At 41.2% G+C, this 16,773-nt stretch overlaps 1 protein-coding gene and 1 pseudogene across 1 annotated transcript in view; both read right to left on the reverse strand.

Annotated features, from left to right (window-relative positions):
• Positions 1-6,509, reverse strand: part of LOC9644891 (probable acyl-activating enzyme 8) — a 9,971-nt gene extending 3,462 nt beyond the window's left edge. Inside the window, exons 1-3 of the mRNA XM_002984182.2 lie at positions 6,367-6,509; positions 5,716-5,818; positions 5,390-5,545 (exon numbers count right to left, since the gene is read on the reverse strand). Coding sequence (XP_002984228.2) covers positions 5,390-5,545; positions 5,716-5,818; positions 6,367-6,509 — 402 coding nt within the window. The remainder of the gene's footprint in view (positions 1-5,389; positions 5,546-5,715; positions 5,819-6,366) is intronic.
• Positions 6,510-15,862: 9,353 nt separating this feature from the next.
• Positions 15,863-16,687, reverse strand: LOC9643868 (annotated as a pseudogene).
• Positions 16,688-16,773: the final 86 nt, after the last annotated feature.

Genomic DNA, 16,773 nt, shown 5'->3' on the forward strand with positions numbered 1-16,773 from the left:
TCGGGGCATAGTCCTGAGCCTACTGCTTCGGTCCCAATGGATATTTCTGGTACTCCCCGACTCATTAGAGGGAAGTTGAGTCCTGCTGAGAAGCAATGTCGAATATCTCATAATCTTTGCCTCTACTATGCTGATCCTAATCACAAAGCAACTGTGTGTCCCAAGAAGCCTCCCCGACTGCTCGAGTTCACTCTGCCTCAAAGTCCACCTCTGTTGCAGTCGGGAAACGACCCTGTCCAAACAAAGTAGGAGCTGTCTGTTTGGACTCCCCGAATAAAAATCACTTTTCTTTTTTATCAAGCTCCTCACCACCTTTCATCAAAGCCACCACCAATTCCCGCAACTTCCGCGTCCCATGCCTCCTTTCTTTCACCGGACAATCAGGACTCAAGGCTCTGGCGCTACTGGACTCGGGTGCAACTTCCTACTTCATGGACACGGACTTTGCTTCCCGACATCATGTTCCTCTTTCTCCTACCATACGGGATCTGAGGGTTGAAGGCATTGGTGAGCATTTTGTGTCTCCATCTTCTAGACTTAGGGAAATGTTGCCCGTTCGAATACACATCGGGTCCACCCTCACCAATATCGCCTTCAACATCATCAACAACAAGTCTTCCTCTGTGGTGCTTGGTCTTCCTTGGTTCCGACTACATCAACCTCAGATTTGTTGGAAGGAATTACAGCTCATCTCTCCCACATCACCATCTCCCACGGCTTCCCCTACTGTTCATTGAGTCCGAATCAGGAAAAGTTCCCTAAACTCAAATCGGGGTTTTGTTCCTGACTCTATGAAGTTTTCACCCTCTTCTTTTTCCTCTCTTCTATCTTACACTGGACAGTATCCTCGTCTTATCATTCCATTTAGTCGTACACCTCCTCCTATCTCCACAATCACTATGAAAGAACTCCTTCATGAAGAACCTGTTTTCCTTTTTGCTTTGCATGTTTTTCCTATCAGTCTTCCTGAGAAGTATCATGATTTTGGGGATGTGTTTGACAAGAAAAAAGCTAGTGTAATGCCTGTTCATTGGCCTTATGACTGTCCCATTGATTTACAGGAAGGAGCGTCACCTCCGTGGGGGCCTATCTACGGGTTATCCCCGTCCGAGCTTAAGGCCCTCAAAGAGTATGTGGATGAGAACCTTGCCTCGGGGTACATTCAGCATTCGCAGTCCCCGGTTAAAGCACCTGTCTTCTTTGTCAAGAAGAAGGATGGGAGTTTGCGGCTAGTCATCGATTACCAAGGTTTGAACAAGGTGACTGTTTGGAACTGTTATCCGCTGCCCCTGATCTCGGACCTGTTGGAATGCCTCGACCTTGCCTGCTTCTTCACCAAGATTGACCTTCGTGGCGCATACAACCTAATTCGGATCCGGCCTGGTGATGAATGGAAGATTGCGTTCTGAACCCGCTATGGCCACTTCGAGTACACTGTCATGCCATTTGGCTTGACAAATGCTCCAGCAGTTTTCCAACACATGGTGAACGACGTCTTTCGGGAGTTTCTTGATCAGATGGTGATCGTCTACCTCGATGACATCCTCATCTACTCAAAAACTCAGGAGGAGCACAGCGAACATGTACGCAAGGTGCTGGCGAAGCTGCGAGAACACGGCCTATATGCGAAGCTTGAGAAATGTTCCTTTGATCAGCAGTCTGTGGAGTTCCTTGGGTACATTGTCACTCCTGAGGGTATCACGATAGATTCTGCCAAAGTCAAGACTATTCTCGAGTGGGAGCCTCCACAATCAATGTCGGACGTTCAGGTTTTCCTTGGCTTCGCCAACTTCTACCGTAAATTCATTGATCACTACTCTGACATTGTCCTTCCTCTCACACATCTCACTCGCAAGGATGTTCCCTTCTCTTGGTCTGCTGCTGCCCAACATGCCTTCGACACACTCAAGGCAGCCTTCAGTTCTACTCCTGTTTTGATCCATGCTAATTCCTCACAACCTTTCTTCATCAAGGCTGACGCCTCTGACTTTGCCATCGGTGCTATGCTGTCTCAACTCGGAGCGAATCAAGAACTTCATCCGGTCGCTTTCCATTCTCTGAAATTCCAGCCTGCGGAGATCAATTACGAAATCCACAACAAGGAGCTCTTTGCCATCGTGGATTCCTTTGGAGAGTGGCGCCGCTTGGAGGGGGCAGGCCATCAAACAACAGTCTGGATGGATCACAAAAATCTCGAGTACTTTGCCACTTCCCGAGTTTTAAGCCGTCGTCAAGCAAGGTGGGCACAATTCCTGAGTCGGTTTGACTTTGTTATCAAGTACAGACCTGGAAAGCTTCAAGGCCTTCCTGATGCTCTTTCAAGGCGCTCCTATCTCAGTCTCAGGCCTGGTAATCCTGCCTTCGATCAACAAGATCAAGTTATCCTCGGTCCTGATCGGCTTCAAGTTATGGCAATTTCTCTGGCCCCTCAGGACTCCTCCTTGATGGATGCAATCAGAAAAAAACTTCAATCCAATGATCTCGCTACAATCCAATGATCTCGATAGCGAAAATATCGCTAGTAGCGACATTTTCCCCCATCTTCAGGCTGTGACTCCCGACTGCCGGCGATTTGATGAGTTTGAGTTCTTAGATGGCTTATTATACCGTGGGGAGCAGCTTTACGTTCCTGAAGGTGATGCTCGAAGGTTGGTTCTGATGGCGTGCCACGATAGCCCAACTGCTGGTCACTTCGGCATTGCGAAAACCTATGAGCTAGTTGCACGGGACTTTTGGTGGCCTCACATGGACGACTACATCAAAGCTTTTGTTACCTCCTGTGACACTTGCGCCCAGAATAAGGTACCTCACCACCTTCCTTCAGGTTTGCTTCGTTCCCTTCCGGTCTCTTCAGGTCCTTGGGAATCCATCTCCATGGATTTCTTGAGTGATCTTCCGAGTTCTGGAGGCTTCAACAACATTTTAGTCGTGGTGGATCACTTCACAAAGATGGCACACTTCTTGCCATGTACCAAGGAGTTTTCGGGCAAGGACATGGCAAAACTGGTATTCAGGGAAATTTTCCGACTTCATGGGATTCCTACATATGTGGTTTCGGATCGGGGGCCTCAGTTCATCTCTCATTTCTGGCAACGGTTTTTGCAGCTGCTTGGAGTGAAGGCCAACCTCTCTTCAGTGTATCATCCTCAAACTGATGGGCAGTCCGAGCGAACGATTTAGACGTTGGAACAATTCTTGAGGTGCTTCATCAACTATCATCAGGATAACTGGTTCAATATCCTTCCCCTTGCTGAGTTCTCCTATAACAACTCTGTTCACTCCTCTCTTTGAATTTCCCCCTTCTTTGCAAACTCTGGCCGAAATCCCTGATTCAATCTCTCACTTCTTTCTCCATCCGAATCCTCTCGTTCAAATCCCCGCTCTGAGGCATTTGTCTCCAGCCTCCAGGAAATCCACAACTCCATCTCCTTCCACCTCCATCGTGCTCAGGAATCTCACAAAACATTTACCAATGTCCATCATCAGGATTGTCCCCCTTACAATATCGGGGATAAAGTCTGGCTCCTCAAGTGAAATATCTCCACCACCAGGCCCTATCCAAAACTTGATTTCAAATGCTTCGGTCCTTTCCCTATCACTGCCATCATTAATCCTGTCACTTATCGCCTTGCAATTCCCTCCTCATATCAAATTCACCCTGTTTTTCACTCCTCTCTCCTTGAGCCTTATATTCCCAGTCCTATTCCCAATCGGGTCATTCCTCCACCTCCACCAGTGCAGCTCGAGGATGGGTCTGAGTACGAGGTTTAGGACATCCTTGATTCCAAGATTTCATAGTCTAAACTCTACTATCTAGTCGACTAGAAGGGTTACGGACTTAAAGAACGCACTTGGGAACCTGTAGACAACCTGATTCATTCTCCTGACCTTGTTCAGGACTTCCACTGCCACTATCCTTCTCATCCCAGTCCTCATTCTTTTCCTCCATCTCCCATCCCTCGCCGCTCATCTCATCCTCCTCGTCGTTCTCATTCACATCCTTGTTCCACTCATTCTTGAGGAGGGGGTGCTGTCAAGAATCCCTCAATTCTTGCCACATTCCTAACTCTCGCCGGATTCCTGATCTGCAGACCACATTCCTGATTCTCGAGACACTTCCCTATTCCTGACTCTCAAGACACTTCCCTATTCCTGACTCTCTGATTTCTTGTACGATTCCTGAGTTTCGAGCCACATTCTTGATATTGATGTGGCACCTCCTCGACCTCAGCTATATTTAGGCCATCCTCAATCCGAGAGTGGTGGAGCTTCATCGACCTATAGTATATATAGGTTAGCCTTGTTCTATTTCTCCACAATTTAAATCAACACCAGTCTAAGGCCTCTTCTTTGTTTCCACTAGCTTTTCTCTTTGTCTTTTGCATTTTCCAATCTTGATCTTGTTGGGGGTCTTGACACATTGTACATATATGCTCCTTCAGAATCAAGCTCAACCTGCAAAGTTAAACATATCATAAGGTGAAATACCCTTGAAAAAGAAAAAAATCTGGCTGAGCTGCAGGATGCTCATCAATGCTCTGGTATCAATTTATATTCCAGCAGAGCTGGGGTCTCTGCTATAATAGTACTGCACGATAGGAATAAAGTGGGTAGGTAGAGAACAAAAACAAGTTGCCATTCCATAGCCAGAAAAAAAGCTATTTTGATTCACTAAGATCAAGGTACAATTTAGTATAGTACTTTTTTCATTTATAATTACAGAATTTTTGAAACTCTTACAGATTTGAAAACTCATGGCCTCTGTTGTGGCAAGAAACTGTGCTGTTGGGATCCAAGGCAGTCCTCTAACAAACACCAGATAAAGTAATAATAGCACAAATAATAAATATTCACCTATAGCCAGCAACGAAGTAATGGACGACAATGAAGATTTGAACCTTGGCAAGCTCGTCAGACCCATATCTCATTACCCATTATACTTTTAGCATTGACCATTGAGCGTCATATACCAAAAGAAGAAAAACAAGAAGAAAAAGAAGGGCAAGAACATCGTGAAGAAGAAGAAGAAGCAAAAATCTTAAGAAACAGAACACAGTGAAAGCTTGGAAATGGAATAGAAAATGCGGCCTACAGACATATGTCCTTTCAGAACCTTTCTTTAGTTGGCTGAATTTTCCTATTTCTTGTGCAGAGGTTGAACTTTGTCAAACTATGAGCGCTAGCTTCCCCGGATTTGGATGATGTCAAAGGATTTCTTAAGCATGGAAACACTCATCAGAGGCAGCAGACACAATTTATGACGACTTAACTTGGACTATAAGAGCCTTGTATCAGTGGCCCACTTCATCATGGAACAATGCTCATCTTTAGATCATCAATCACTGCCAAGAAAATTCGAGGAGGAAGAAGACATGCCAAGCTGCAATACCTGAGGATGGGAGGTTGGAGAGGGAACATTTTGGTTTTGCTTCTGCTGTCTCTGAGCTTGGGTGTTTTGGCTCATGATGAGAGTGGAGGATACAGGAATGGCTACCACAGTTACTCGAGATCCTGTCCTCAAGCCAAGAGAATCATCAGAGACACTCTGAGCAAGCATACCAATTGGCACAGGACGATACCAGCAGGAGTTCTTCGCTTGCACTTCTACGATTGTTTCATCGACAGGAGTAGCTTTGCAAGATTTAAATTCTGGTCTTCTAACTTTGCTGTTCTTCAGAACTGTGATGGATTAGTTCTTCTTGACTCAACTCCCACCGATGGAAGTAAAGTGTAAAAATTGTCCCTTCCAAGCCTCATGTCCGCCAAGAGCTTCATTTTTGTCCTGGTGTTGTCTCCTGCGCTGACACTCTTGCCATAGCTGCCAGATATTCAACCGTCATGGTAAGTTTAGCATCTTTTTAGAAATACTGGATCAAGTTCTAAGATGGAGAGGAAAGTATTACCAAGTCCGAACTGGATGCTACCATAGAAGAGTTTCCATCCAGAACGTAGCAACACCTTACAATCTCCGTTTGGGGATGCATCAGCTCTCATTAAAAACACTGGATATTTCAATTGGCTCCAAAACTGTAAAACAGTTGTAAATCACAAAATTTACGAACCAGCCAGTTCTCGCCTTTATAGGATGATCCTTTTGACAGCAGAATAGTACGCAATGGCCAGCTCAATCCAGGGCACTGGAATTTGAAGACATTGCAGCCAATTCTTGGAGATCTTCCGAACAAACAATGGAGGCTGAAGTGAAATCCAGTAAAGTTTACCTTCCATGTACCAACTTATAGCATGGCAGGAGAGTCCCGCAGCCAAGTCATGGTGTAGGCGTACTTCATCATGAGATTGAGCAGTGGGCGCTCCATCACCTGCTCTTGATTCTACACAAACACATCCAGCCGAAACCAGAGTCACTCGTGGGACTCGATGTCTGGGACACAGGAATGCCACTTGTTTACTCCTCCCATTTTCTCCTTGGCCTCGTTTTGGATGAAGGCCTGGTCCTCGAGGATGGCAGCATCCATGCTCTTTTTGCAGCGATACTCCTCTCGCCCCATGTTTGCCCCAATCTGCCTGATCACCCTAAAAAATTTCACTTTTTTTTGGAGCATCATTGAAATCACATTGAAGCGTCACCACCCTTTTGGCATGTGATCTATGCCATCTATTTGAATTTTTTGAATTTGAATCTTTAAATTATAAGTATATTCACAAATAATATTCTAAAAATGGAATAAAAGATGCCAGATGCTATATGCCAATAGCACTTTTAAATAAGGGAGTACTAGCAAAAGTCCCAGCTACGCTGGGAGCATTGTCTTTATTTTTGATATTTTAATAATTTCAAAGAGTTGTAAGCGTAATTGTAATTTTAACATAATCATAATTATAAGATATATAATTAAACATAACATAGTCGGGCTATCGTGGCACGCCATCAGAACCAACCTTCGAGCATCACCTTCAGGAATGTAAAGCTGCTCCCCACGGTATAATAAGCCATCTAAAAACTCGAACTCGTCAAATCGCCGGCAATCGGGAGTCACTGGGTGTCCAGCCTGAAGATGGGGGAAAATGTCACTGGCGAGATCATCGGATTGAAGATCGTTTCTGATTGCATCCATCAAGGAGGAGTCCTGAGGGGCCAGGGAAATTGCCATAACTTGAAGCCGATCAGGACCGAGGATAACTTGATCCTGTTGATTGAAGGCAAGATTACCAAGCTTGAGACTAAGATAGGAGTGCTTTGAAAGAGCATCAAGAAGGCCTTGAAGCTTTCCAGGTCTGTACTTGATAACAAAGTCAAACCAACTCAAAAATTGTGCCCACCTTGTTTGACGACGGCTTAAAACTCGGGAAGTGGCAAAGTACTCGAGATTTTTGTGATCCATCCAGACTATTGTTTGATGGCCCGCCCCCTCCAAGAAATGGCGCCACTCTCCAAAGGAATCCACGATGGCAAAGAGCTCCTTGTCGTGGATTTCGTAATTGATCTCCGCAGGCTGGAATTTCCGAGAATGGAAAGCGACCGGATGAAGTTCTTGATCCGCTCCGAGTTGAGACAGCACAGCACCAATGGCAAAGTCGAAGGTGTCAACCTCGATGAAGAAAGGTTGTGAAGAATCAGCATGGATCAAAACGGGAGCAAAACTGAAGGCTGCCTTGAGTGTGTCGAAGGCATGTTGGGCAACAGCAGACCAAGAGAAGGGAACATCCTTGCGAGTGAGATGCGTGAGAGGAAGGACAATATCAGAGTAGTGATCAATGAATTTGTGGTAGAAGTTGGCGAAGCCAAGGAAAACCTAAACGTCTGACATTGATTGTGGAGGCTCCCACTCGAGAATAGTCTTGACTTTGGCAGGATCCATCGTGATACCCTCAGGAGTGACAATGTACCCAAGGAACTCCACAGACTGCTGATCAAAGGAACATTTCTCAAGCTTTGCGTATAGGCCGTGTTCTCGCAGCTTTGCCAGCACCTTGCGTACATGTTTGTCGTGCTCCTCTTGAGTTTTTGAGTAAATGAGGATGTCATCGAGGTAGACGATCACCATCTAATCAAGAAACTCCCGAAAGACGTCGTTCGCCATGTGTTGGAAAACTGCTGGAGCATTTGTCAAGCCAAATGGCATGACAGTGTACTCAAAGTGGCCATAGCGGGTTCGGAATGCAGTCTTCCATTCATCACCAGGCCGGATCCGGATTAGGTTGTATGCGCCACGGAGGTCAATCTTGGTGAAGAAGCGGGCACCACCGAGGCATTCCAACAGGTCCGAGATCAGAAGCAGCAGATAACGGTTCCGAACAATCACCTTGTTCAAACCTTGGTAATCGATGACTAGCCGCAAACTCTCATCCTTCTTCTTGACAAAGAAGATAGGCACTCCATCTGGGGACTGTGAATGCTGAATGTACCCCGAGGCAAGGTTCTCATCCACGTACTCTTTGAGGGCCTTAAGCTTGGACGGGGATAACCCATAGATAGGCCCCCACAGAGGTGATGCTCCTTCCTGTAAATCAATGGGACACTCATAAGGCCAATGAACAAGCAGTACACTAGCTTTTTTCTTGTCAAACACATCCCCAAAGTCATGATACTTCTCAGGAAGACTGACAGGAAAAACATGCAAAGCAAAAAGGAAAATAGGTTCTTCATGAAGGAGTTCTTTCATAGTGATTGTGGAGATAGGAGGAGGTGTACGACTAAATGGAATGATGAGACGAGGATACTGTCCAGTGTAAGATGGAAGAGAGGAAAAAGAAGAGGGTGAAAACTTCATAGAGTCAGGAACACAACCCCGATTTGAGTTTAGGGAATTTTTCCTGATTTGGACTCAATGAACAGTAGGGGAAGCCGTGGGAGATGGTGATGTGGGAGAGATGAGCTGTAATTCCTTCCAACAAATCTGAGGTTGATGTAGTCGGAACCAAGGAAGACCAAGCACCACAGAGGAAGACTTGTTGTTGATGATGTTGAAGGCGATATTGGTGAGGGTGGACCCGATGTGTATTCGAACGGGCAACATTTCCCTAAGTCTAGAAGATGGAGACACAAAATGCCCACCAATGCCTTCAACCCTCAGATCCCGTATGGTAGGAGAAAGAGGAACATGATGTCGGGCAGCAAAGTCTGTGTCCATGAAGCAGGAAGTTGCACCCGAGTCCAGTATTGCCAGAGCCTTGAGTCCTGATTGTCCGGTGAAAGAAAGGAGGCATGGGACGCGGAAGTTGCGGGAATTGGTGGTGGCTTTGATGAAAGGTGGTGAGGAGCTTAATAAAAAAGAAAAGTGATTTTTATTCGGGGAGTCCAAACAGACAGCTCCTACTCTGTTTGAATAGGGTTGTTTCCTGACTGCAACAGAGGTGGACTTTGAGGTAGAGTGAACTCGAGCAGTTGGGGAGGCTTCTTGGGACACACAGCTGCTTTATGATTAGGATCAGCACAGTAGAGGCAAAGATTATGAGATATTCGACGTTGCTTCTCAGCAGGACTCAACTTCCCTCTAATGAGTCGGGGAGTACCAGAAATATCCATCGGGACCGGAGCAGTAGGTTCAGGAGTATGCCCCGAAGACTCAAGCTAGGATTCCTGAGTCTGGGACGGAAAAACAGCGGCACGGCGACTTTTCTGATGACGTTCAAAGAGACGATTGTCACATTGAACAGCTTTGTTGATGGAGTCCGACAGGTCCTTGGGATCCTCCATAGTGAGCAACAAATCCTTGACACTGTTGTTGAGGCCAAAATGAAATTGGTCAATCAGAGCCTGCTCATCCCACTGAGTGTCCAAGGCAAGGAGTTGGAACTCTGCAACGTACATCGAGGCAGGACGAGACCCCTGAGAGAGACGTCTCATCTTTGTGGTAGCAGCCTGAACCCGATCCGTCTCGCCAAAACATGCTTCGAGCTTCTCTTTGAACAATTGAGGATCCATCAGCTCCGGAACCACGACCCCTTTCATGCTCTTCTCCAGAAGAGGAGAAAACCATGACAAAGCTGCACCTTCGAGCAACGTCCCAATCGTGCCGATTTGAGACTCGGGAGTGGGGTACCGCCGATGTTGAAGTGCAAAGATCAGCTCCATTTGGTTCAGAAATCCGCGAAGCTCCGAACGCTTGCTTGAAAATTTCACCTGGAAACTCACCTTTGGTTCAGGAACTTTGCTGGATCCTTGAGCCGAAAGTGAAGCAAGCTCCTACTGCATGCAAAGAAGGGTCGCCTTCAGCTTGGTATTCTCAAACTAGATTTTTGCAAGGACTTCAGCAAAGAAATCAGGATGGCTTGGAGACTCCATTGGCAAGAGGAAAGAAAAAAAAAGGGAAAAAAGACAAAGGCAATCAAACAATCAAAACGAGCTAAAGCAAAAGCAAAAAGCACAATCTGAATCAAACTGTTAAGACCCCCAACAAGATCAAGATTGGAAAATGCAAAAGACAAAGAGAAAAGCTAGTGGAAACAAAAAAGAGGCCTTAGACTGGCATTGATTCAGATTGTGGAGAAATGGAACAAGGCTAACCTATATATACTATAGGTCGATGAAGCTCCACCACTCTCGGATCGAGGACGGCCTAAATATAGCTGAGGTCAAGGAGGCGCTACATCAATATCCGGAATGTGGCTTGAGACTCAGGAATCGTACAGGAAATCAGAGAGTCAGGAATAGGGAAGTGTCTCGAGAATCAGGAATGTGGTCTGTAGGTCAGAAATCCAGCGAGAGTCAGGAATGTGGCAAGAATTGGGGGATTCCTGACACAATGCTGCTGTTTCTCTTTGCGACACTATGATCGAGCTTGAGGTTGCAATAGAAGGTGGAAAGGACAGATTGTCAATGGCTGCTCAAGCAGCTGGTGAAACTGTCAAGGCACTTGGGAATCTCGTATTTGGTACACCAAACAGCTCTTTTCTCATGAGCTTACATTCTTCCTTTTCTCTTCCAAAAGGTACTCCGACACTAGAGCATACAGTCAATCCAAGCTCGCGAACATCTTCCATGCCAAAGAACTGGCAATGAGATTCAAGGTATTTGTCTAATGCTTTGAAATCTCTCCCACCTTTCTCTTTTGTCAATGCTTTCTCTTTCACTGATTAGGCTGACATCACAGCCAACGCTGTTCATCCAGGGTTTATAATGACACCTTTGATGCGGTACACATGTCTCTTTGCCTCGTCATTGTTTTTGGTTACTTATGGAACTTTGATCTTCATGCAGGGGTTCTCAAGTTTTCTCCAGCTTCCTTTTGAAAAATGTGCCACAGGTAACCTATTATTATTTGGTAGTATATATTTCTAAATTTCTAAAAATTTTATATATATTTCTTTTAATATTTATTTTTAATATTTATTTTCTAATTTATATAAATTTAAAAAGTGTAATGAATTTTACAAATCATATTTTGTCTACAGGAGTAGAGTTTTCTATAAGATTCAATTTAAAATTAATATAATTCACAGCTGTAAATAGTATTTTTATAAATTTTTTGATAAATATATGCTATTTATGTTATAAAACAATAATAAATTTTATATTATTTGAAACAAAAAACTTTTATTATATTTTTATTTCATTTTAGTATGATATCTAATTTTATAATTTTATTATTTATAATTTTTTAAATTTAAGAAAGTGAAGAATAAAATCCAAAAGTAACGATTTACTCACAGATGACAAACTTAATACTACAATGTTTTCCTCTAAATTAAAAAATTAAATTTAAATAATAAAATCTTCAGATTTTTCTTAATACATAATACATATAAATATTAATATGTATATTGTAATGTGTTAGATCCTTGTTTATATTTAAAACATTAATCCTTATATAATCTAGGATAGTTGGTGATCATGTTCACCTTTATATAATTGCTCAATAGTGAGTAGTGTTGAATAATTTAATTGTAATTTATTTTTGATTGAAGTCCATAGTTTTATCATAAAGCATTATTACCGGTTTAATTTTTGTGACCACTGCGAGTAGTTTTTAGGTTGTTTCCAACTTTAAGTAACCGATGATTATAGATAGATTTACTTAAGTATATATTTAAATGTAAAAAAAAACATATAATAGAAATTCTATTAATATTTAGTAAACTATGAAGTCTACTATGAGACAATCTTGAATAAACTATGAAAAAATCTTGAATAAAATTATTGGAGGTTTCATACTTTATTAAATCTTTTGAAGTCATAACTTTCATAAGCTTTTATAGTCATAACTTCTAGCATGATATCATTTAATTATAATCTTCATGAAGCATAGTTTATTATTTTCGACTTTATTCCTAACAATCTAAATATTTAATTGGGAGTTGTTGTACTAATTTTTAATCTGAATCTCTTTTCATGAGAAGTTCATTAAGGCCACTCTTTTCAATAAAATTTTGTTCTTATTCTATTTTTTTCCTTCTCAAGTATTTTTGTTCTTTCATCATTTAAATTCATAGTAGTTATCTTTTATGTTATAAATTAGAAATGTCTTACACACTCTTGATCTATTAGTAAAGTATGTTCTGTATTATAGGTGAATTAATATTTTTATTTTATAAATATTTAATATAAATATTTTAAAAATACTGTTTCTATATTTCCCAGCAGAGTTGTTTTTTTCTCACAAATGTGATATATAGGTTTGCTCTTTTTAGAAACCATTAAATCTTATACTTTTAAATACTTAATTCACCATTTTGAGCCAAGAAGATATTTTCCTTATGTTTTGATAGGGATTGAGATAATACAAATGCAGAAGAAATCTAGAGCAAGATCAAAAGACTTATGTAAACCATATATTTATTACTATAGAAAATAAATCATTTCGTCAATATTGAGACAAAAGACAAAACTCATGTAAATCTGCAGATAGATTTAAGTAAGATTATGAGCAAGAAGACTGATTGAAAATATAAAAGACTTTGCAAATTTTTTAGATATTATTAAGATATGAATTTGATATGAGATATCTTATATCATATTAGATACCAGTAGACATGAATGCATAGTTTTATCATGAAGCATTAGTACAGGTTTGTCTTAATACAAACGTTAATGAAGATAAAAGAGAATATTAGTTTAAGAAGATCTATAAAGTTTCTCTTATGTAAAAGTTTTCTTGAAATAGTTTTTCTATCTTTGGATGGATGGTAAAACTAGTGCATTGATATTTTATTTTATGTTTCCTTATCTTCCGTGATTTGTTATAGTGAGTATTATTTCTACAACAGCACAGAGGAGCCCAAAAGGTTGTTTATCTATGATATAAGAACATAAACCTCTTAGTATATAAGGAGAAAGGTAAACAAGATACCTATGTCTATCATTAAAATAAACTACTCATTGCTATCTCTTATGGCATGACATCCAGATGACAAATATTCCAAACCATCTTAAGTGCCACCAACTAATAAATCATAATGATATAACAAATGCACAATACAATGAATATAGATGGTAGTAAATTCTTGAAAAAATTAACCTTGTATGCATTTAAAATAGTAAGTTTGCCAACCAAGGTATATTCCCAACAGAGTTGGGATCTTTGCTATGGTAAGAGAGCACGGGTCTCAGGAGAGTTATGGTTATTAGCTTTCATTCATAAGGGTGTAAACTTACAAAAAAAGTATGGTGAATTATATGCAACAAAAAAGAACAACTTGAAAGATGATATATAGAAAATTATATATAAAGGGAAAATATTTTTAAATAAAAATGCACATTTTATTCCAATTGGTTAAAGGTATTAGGATACTCGGGAGGTTAAATATCTTAGGGTTTGAGTAGGATGACCTCCCAAAATGTTGAAATTCAAGAGTTTTCTCAAATAAAACAAAACTTTCAGCTTCATATATATATAAAATTTTATAAAGAATCTTACAATCTATTGTGTTGCAAAGAACTATTATGCATTTCTTAGATTTTGAGACTTTATATTTTCTTAATATATCTAGAACCATTCTCCATTACTAGTTTATGAGGTTTAATATAAATGTGGTAGCAAGCTAAATAGATTTATTTATGTATGTTTTAAAATGTCATTATAGTTCAGATAAAAAGAATTTAACTCAGTATGCAATTAAAATTATAATTTCTCCAAACTAAACTGTTATTTTTTGGTAGTCTATAATTCTTTGGTTTTGTGAAAACTTAATTGCTTTTAAAGTATGGCAGAAATCTGTAGATGTGTTTAGGGTTGTGCACCTTTTTATAAAGGCAATAAAAACATCAAATTCAAATTTAATAATGATAAAAAATTATCTTACTTCTTCAACATGCATTATTATCTATTTTTATTATTGTACATTTCTTTGAATACTAGAAAATTTTAGATAAATTTAACTTTATTTATAATAAAAATTTCTAATATTGTAAAAGTAGAAAAGAAGTATTATTTATTTTGGGTATGTTATATCTCCCAATGGAGGTAGGGTCTCTGTTAGTACTTATATATTTAAATGAAAGAGCCGGTATAATAATAGCATACGCTTATTTTGGGCATATACCAAGATCTAACGGCTGAGATATAATTACAGAAGGTCATAACTTTTCAAATCAGAAATTTTTAATTGTGGCTTTTAGGGTGAACGAGAGCGAGGAGAAGCATGCTATGCAAAGAGCAGGCAAATATATGGGTTACTGCAAGGTTCTCCCTCTCTCCTTCTTTCCCTGTGTGTGGGATTATATGCAGAATTCTCTTTCAGTATACTTCGGTTATAAATTATATTTTCTTCTGGTAAGAAAATGGTGCTGCGTACATGGTGCTGTGTGCATGCTGCCTCCTCTTTGATAAGGTTTGTTTACATGTTCTGCTATACTGGCTGAAAGTGTATAGCTTGCTTTCTCTTTTACAAATCTATCCACAACATAGCTGTCGGGTCTTGCCTCCATTTCTCTGTCACTGTTCCAGTAGCATCCAAGACTGTGTACATGACAGCCATTGAAAACCACAAGAGGTACTCACAAAGTCTTACAAAAACTTGTAGATTGATCTGTGTGGTTTTTAGAGATTATCCAGGCTCAGGATCTTTGTATAACACACCAGACTCAGGTGGCAAGTGTGGAGTCCCATATCGAACTTATTTTCAGATGCCTGTCCAAGACATATGGTACTCGATGGCTATCGGCCCCATGCATTTCACAGTCATCTCTATAGAACATGACTGGAGCTCGACCAGCGAACAAGTATGCATTCTTATTCTTTTCATCTTTACTTCAACAAAACCTTCTTCTACAGTACGCTTGGATGAAATCTGACCTTGAATCTGTCGAAAAATTCAGTACACCATGGATAGTTTTCACAGGGCAACTGTTTTTATCCACATTTTCATTCTGTAAACTCATGTGTGCTACTTTTCTTTCAGTCATCGACCTATGTACTCCACTCAACTGTAAACTTTACCAAATGCGGATCCAAAATTTGTAGCAGCTGTGGAACCATTGCTCTTGAGAAACAAGGTAAAACACGAGCTCTTCAAAGGGAAAACTAGAATGAAACTGTCGTTTTTCTTTTTTTTTTTTTTGCACAGGTTGATTTAGCAGTGTGGGGGCATGTTCACAACTACGAGCGAACTTGTGCTGTGTTTCAGGGCCGCTGCCTGCAGCACCCGATCAAGGATTTAGGGGGTGTCATTTCTTTGACACTAGAATTTACTCAGCTCCAATTCATGCCATGGTTGGCATGGCCAAATTCAGCCTGGATGACTTCCCTCATAACGTAAGCTTGCAGCTTTGTTTCCTATATTCAAGCTCTTTATATGGTAATGATAGTCTACCTTTCCTATTTTTTTTGTCGACAGTTTAGTTCATGGAGCTTGATTTGAAGGTCAGCATTTGGATATGCAAGAGTGACAGCTGATAAGACAAAGCTACTGTTTGAGGTAGATGAATTGCGTTCTTGGTTCTTGCATGTTATTTATTTATTTTTCATTCCAGTACATTACAACAGATGGAACAGTAGCTGACTGCCAAGCTAGACTGGGGATTTTCCAGGCCGTGAATGATTTCAAGCTTTACAAGTTCAATAGTTGGCTTGTAGAGCTTGCTGATTTTCTTGACGCTGCCAAGAGCTCTTGCTTTGCTGCACAGCACCTGTTTTTGGATCTTGCCAGTCGCAGTTTTGTCCAAGGCCACGAGAATGACGACACTCTTTGGCACCATGAACTTTGGCAAATGCTGTCAACTGAACGAGAGTATCTCCTCCTTGTTGCTTCTCACGCCATGCTTGAGGGAAACAAACACACATGGAGACTCGCCCCACTGCTCATCTGGCCGCACCACCACAGCAGCTTCCAACACTGCTGGATGCCTGAAAGAAAAAGAAGCAAACTTTAATGAGAAACAAAGAAGAAAAAACTCTCCTTTTACCTGTACAAGATGCTCTCCACTTCCAGGCTGCTAATGTCCTCCCCTCCAGAAATGATAATATTCTCGATCCTTGATCTTGATGTATCCATCGGGATGCCAAACTGCAAAGTCCCCGGAGTGGAACCATCCTTCTCTAAAGCTCTCCAGCATTGCCTCTGGATTGTTCAAGTACCCCTTGAACACCATGTTCCCATGCATGCAAACTTCACCAATGGTGACACCATCCTTGGCAACCGGTTCCAGAGTTTCAGAGTTGAGCACCTGTAAGCTGTCGAGGCAAACATATTTCACGCACTGCCGAGCCTTGAGCCTGGCCTGCTCATCGGGCAAAAGGCTGTCCCATTCGGGATTCCACTCGCACACAGTGCATGGACCACAGTGCATGAAAGAGTGGGAAGAGGCTAGCTGCCTATTTTTCTTTCTATGCACTTTATGGTTATGTCCATAATTTTGAGTAGGTGGTATCTGTG

This window comes from Selaginella moellendorffii, unplaced genomic scaffold (genome assembly GCF_000143415.4).
Source record: "Selaginella moellendorffii unplaced genomic scaffold, v1.0 SELMOscaffold_61, whole genome shotgun sequence".
NCBI classification, from domain to species: Eukaryota; Viridiplantae; Streptophyta; class Lycopodiopsida; order Selaginellales; family Selaginellaceae; genus Selaginella; species Selaginella moellendorffii.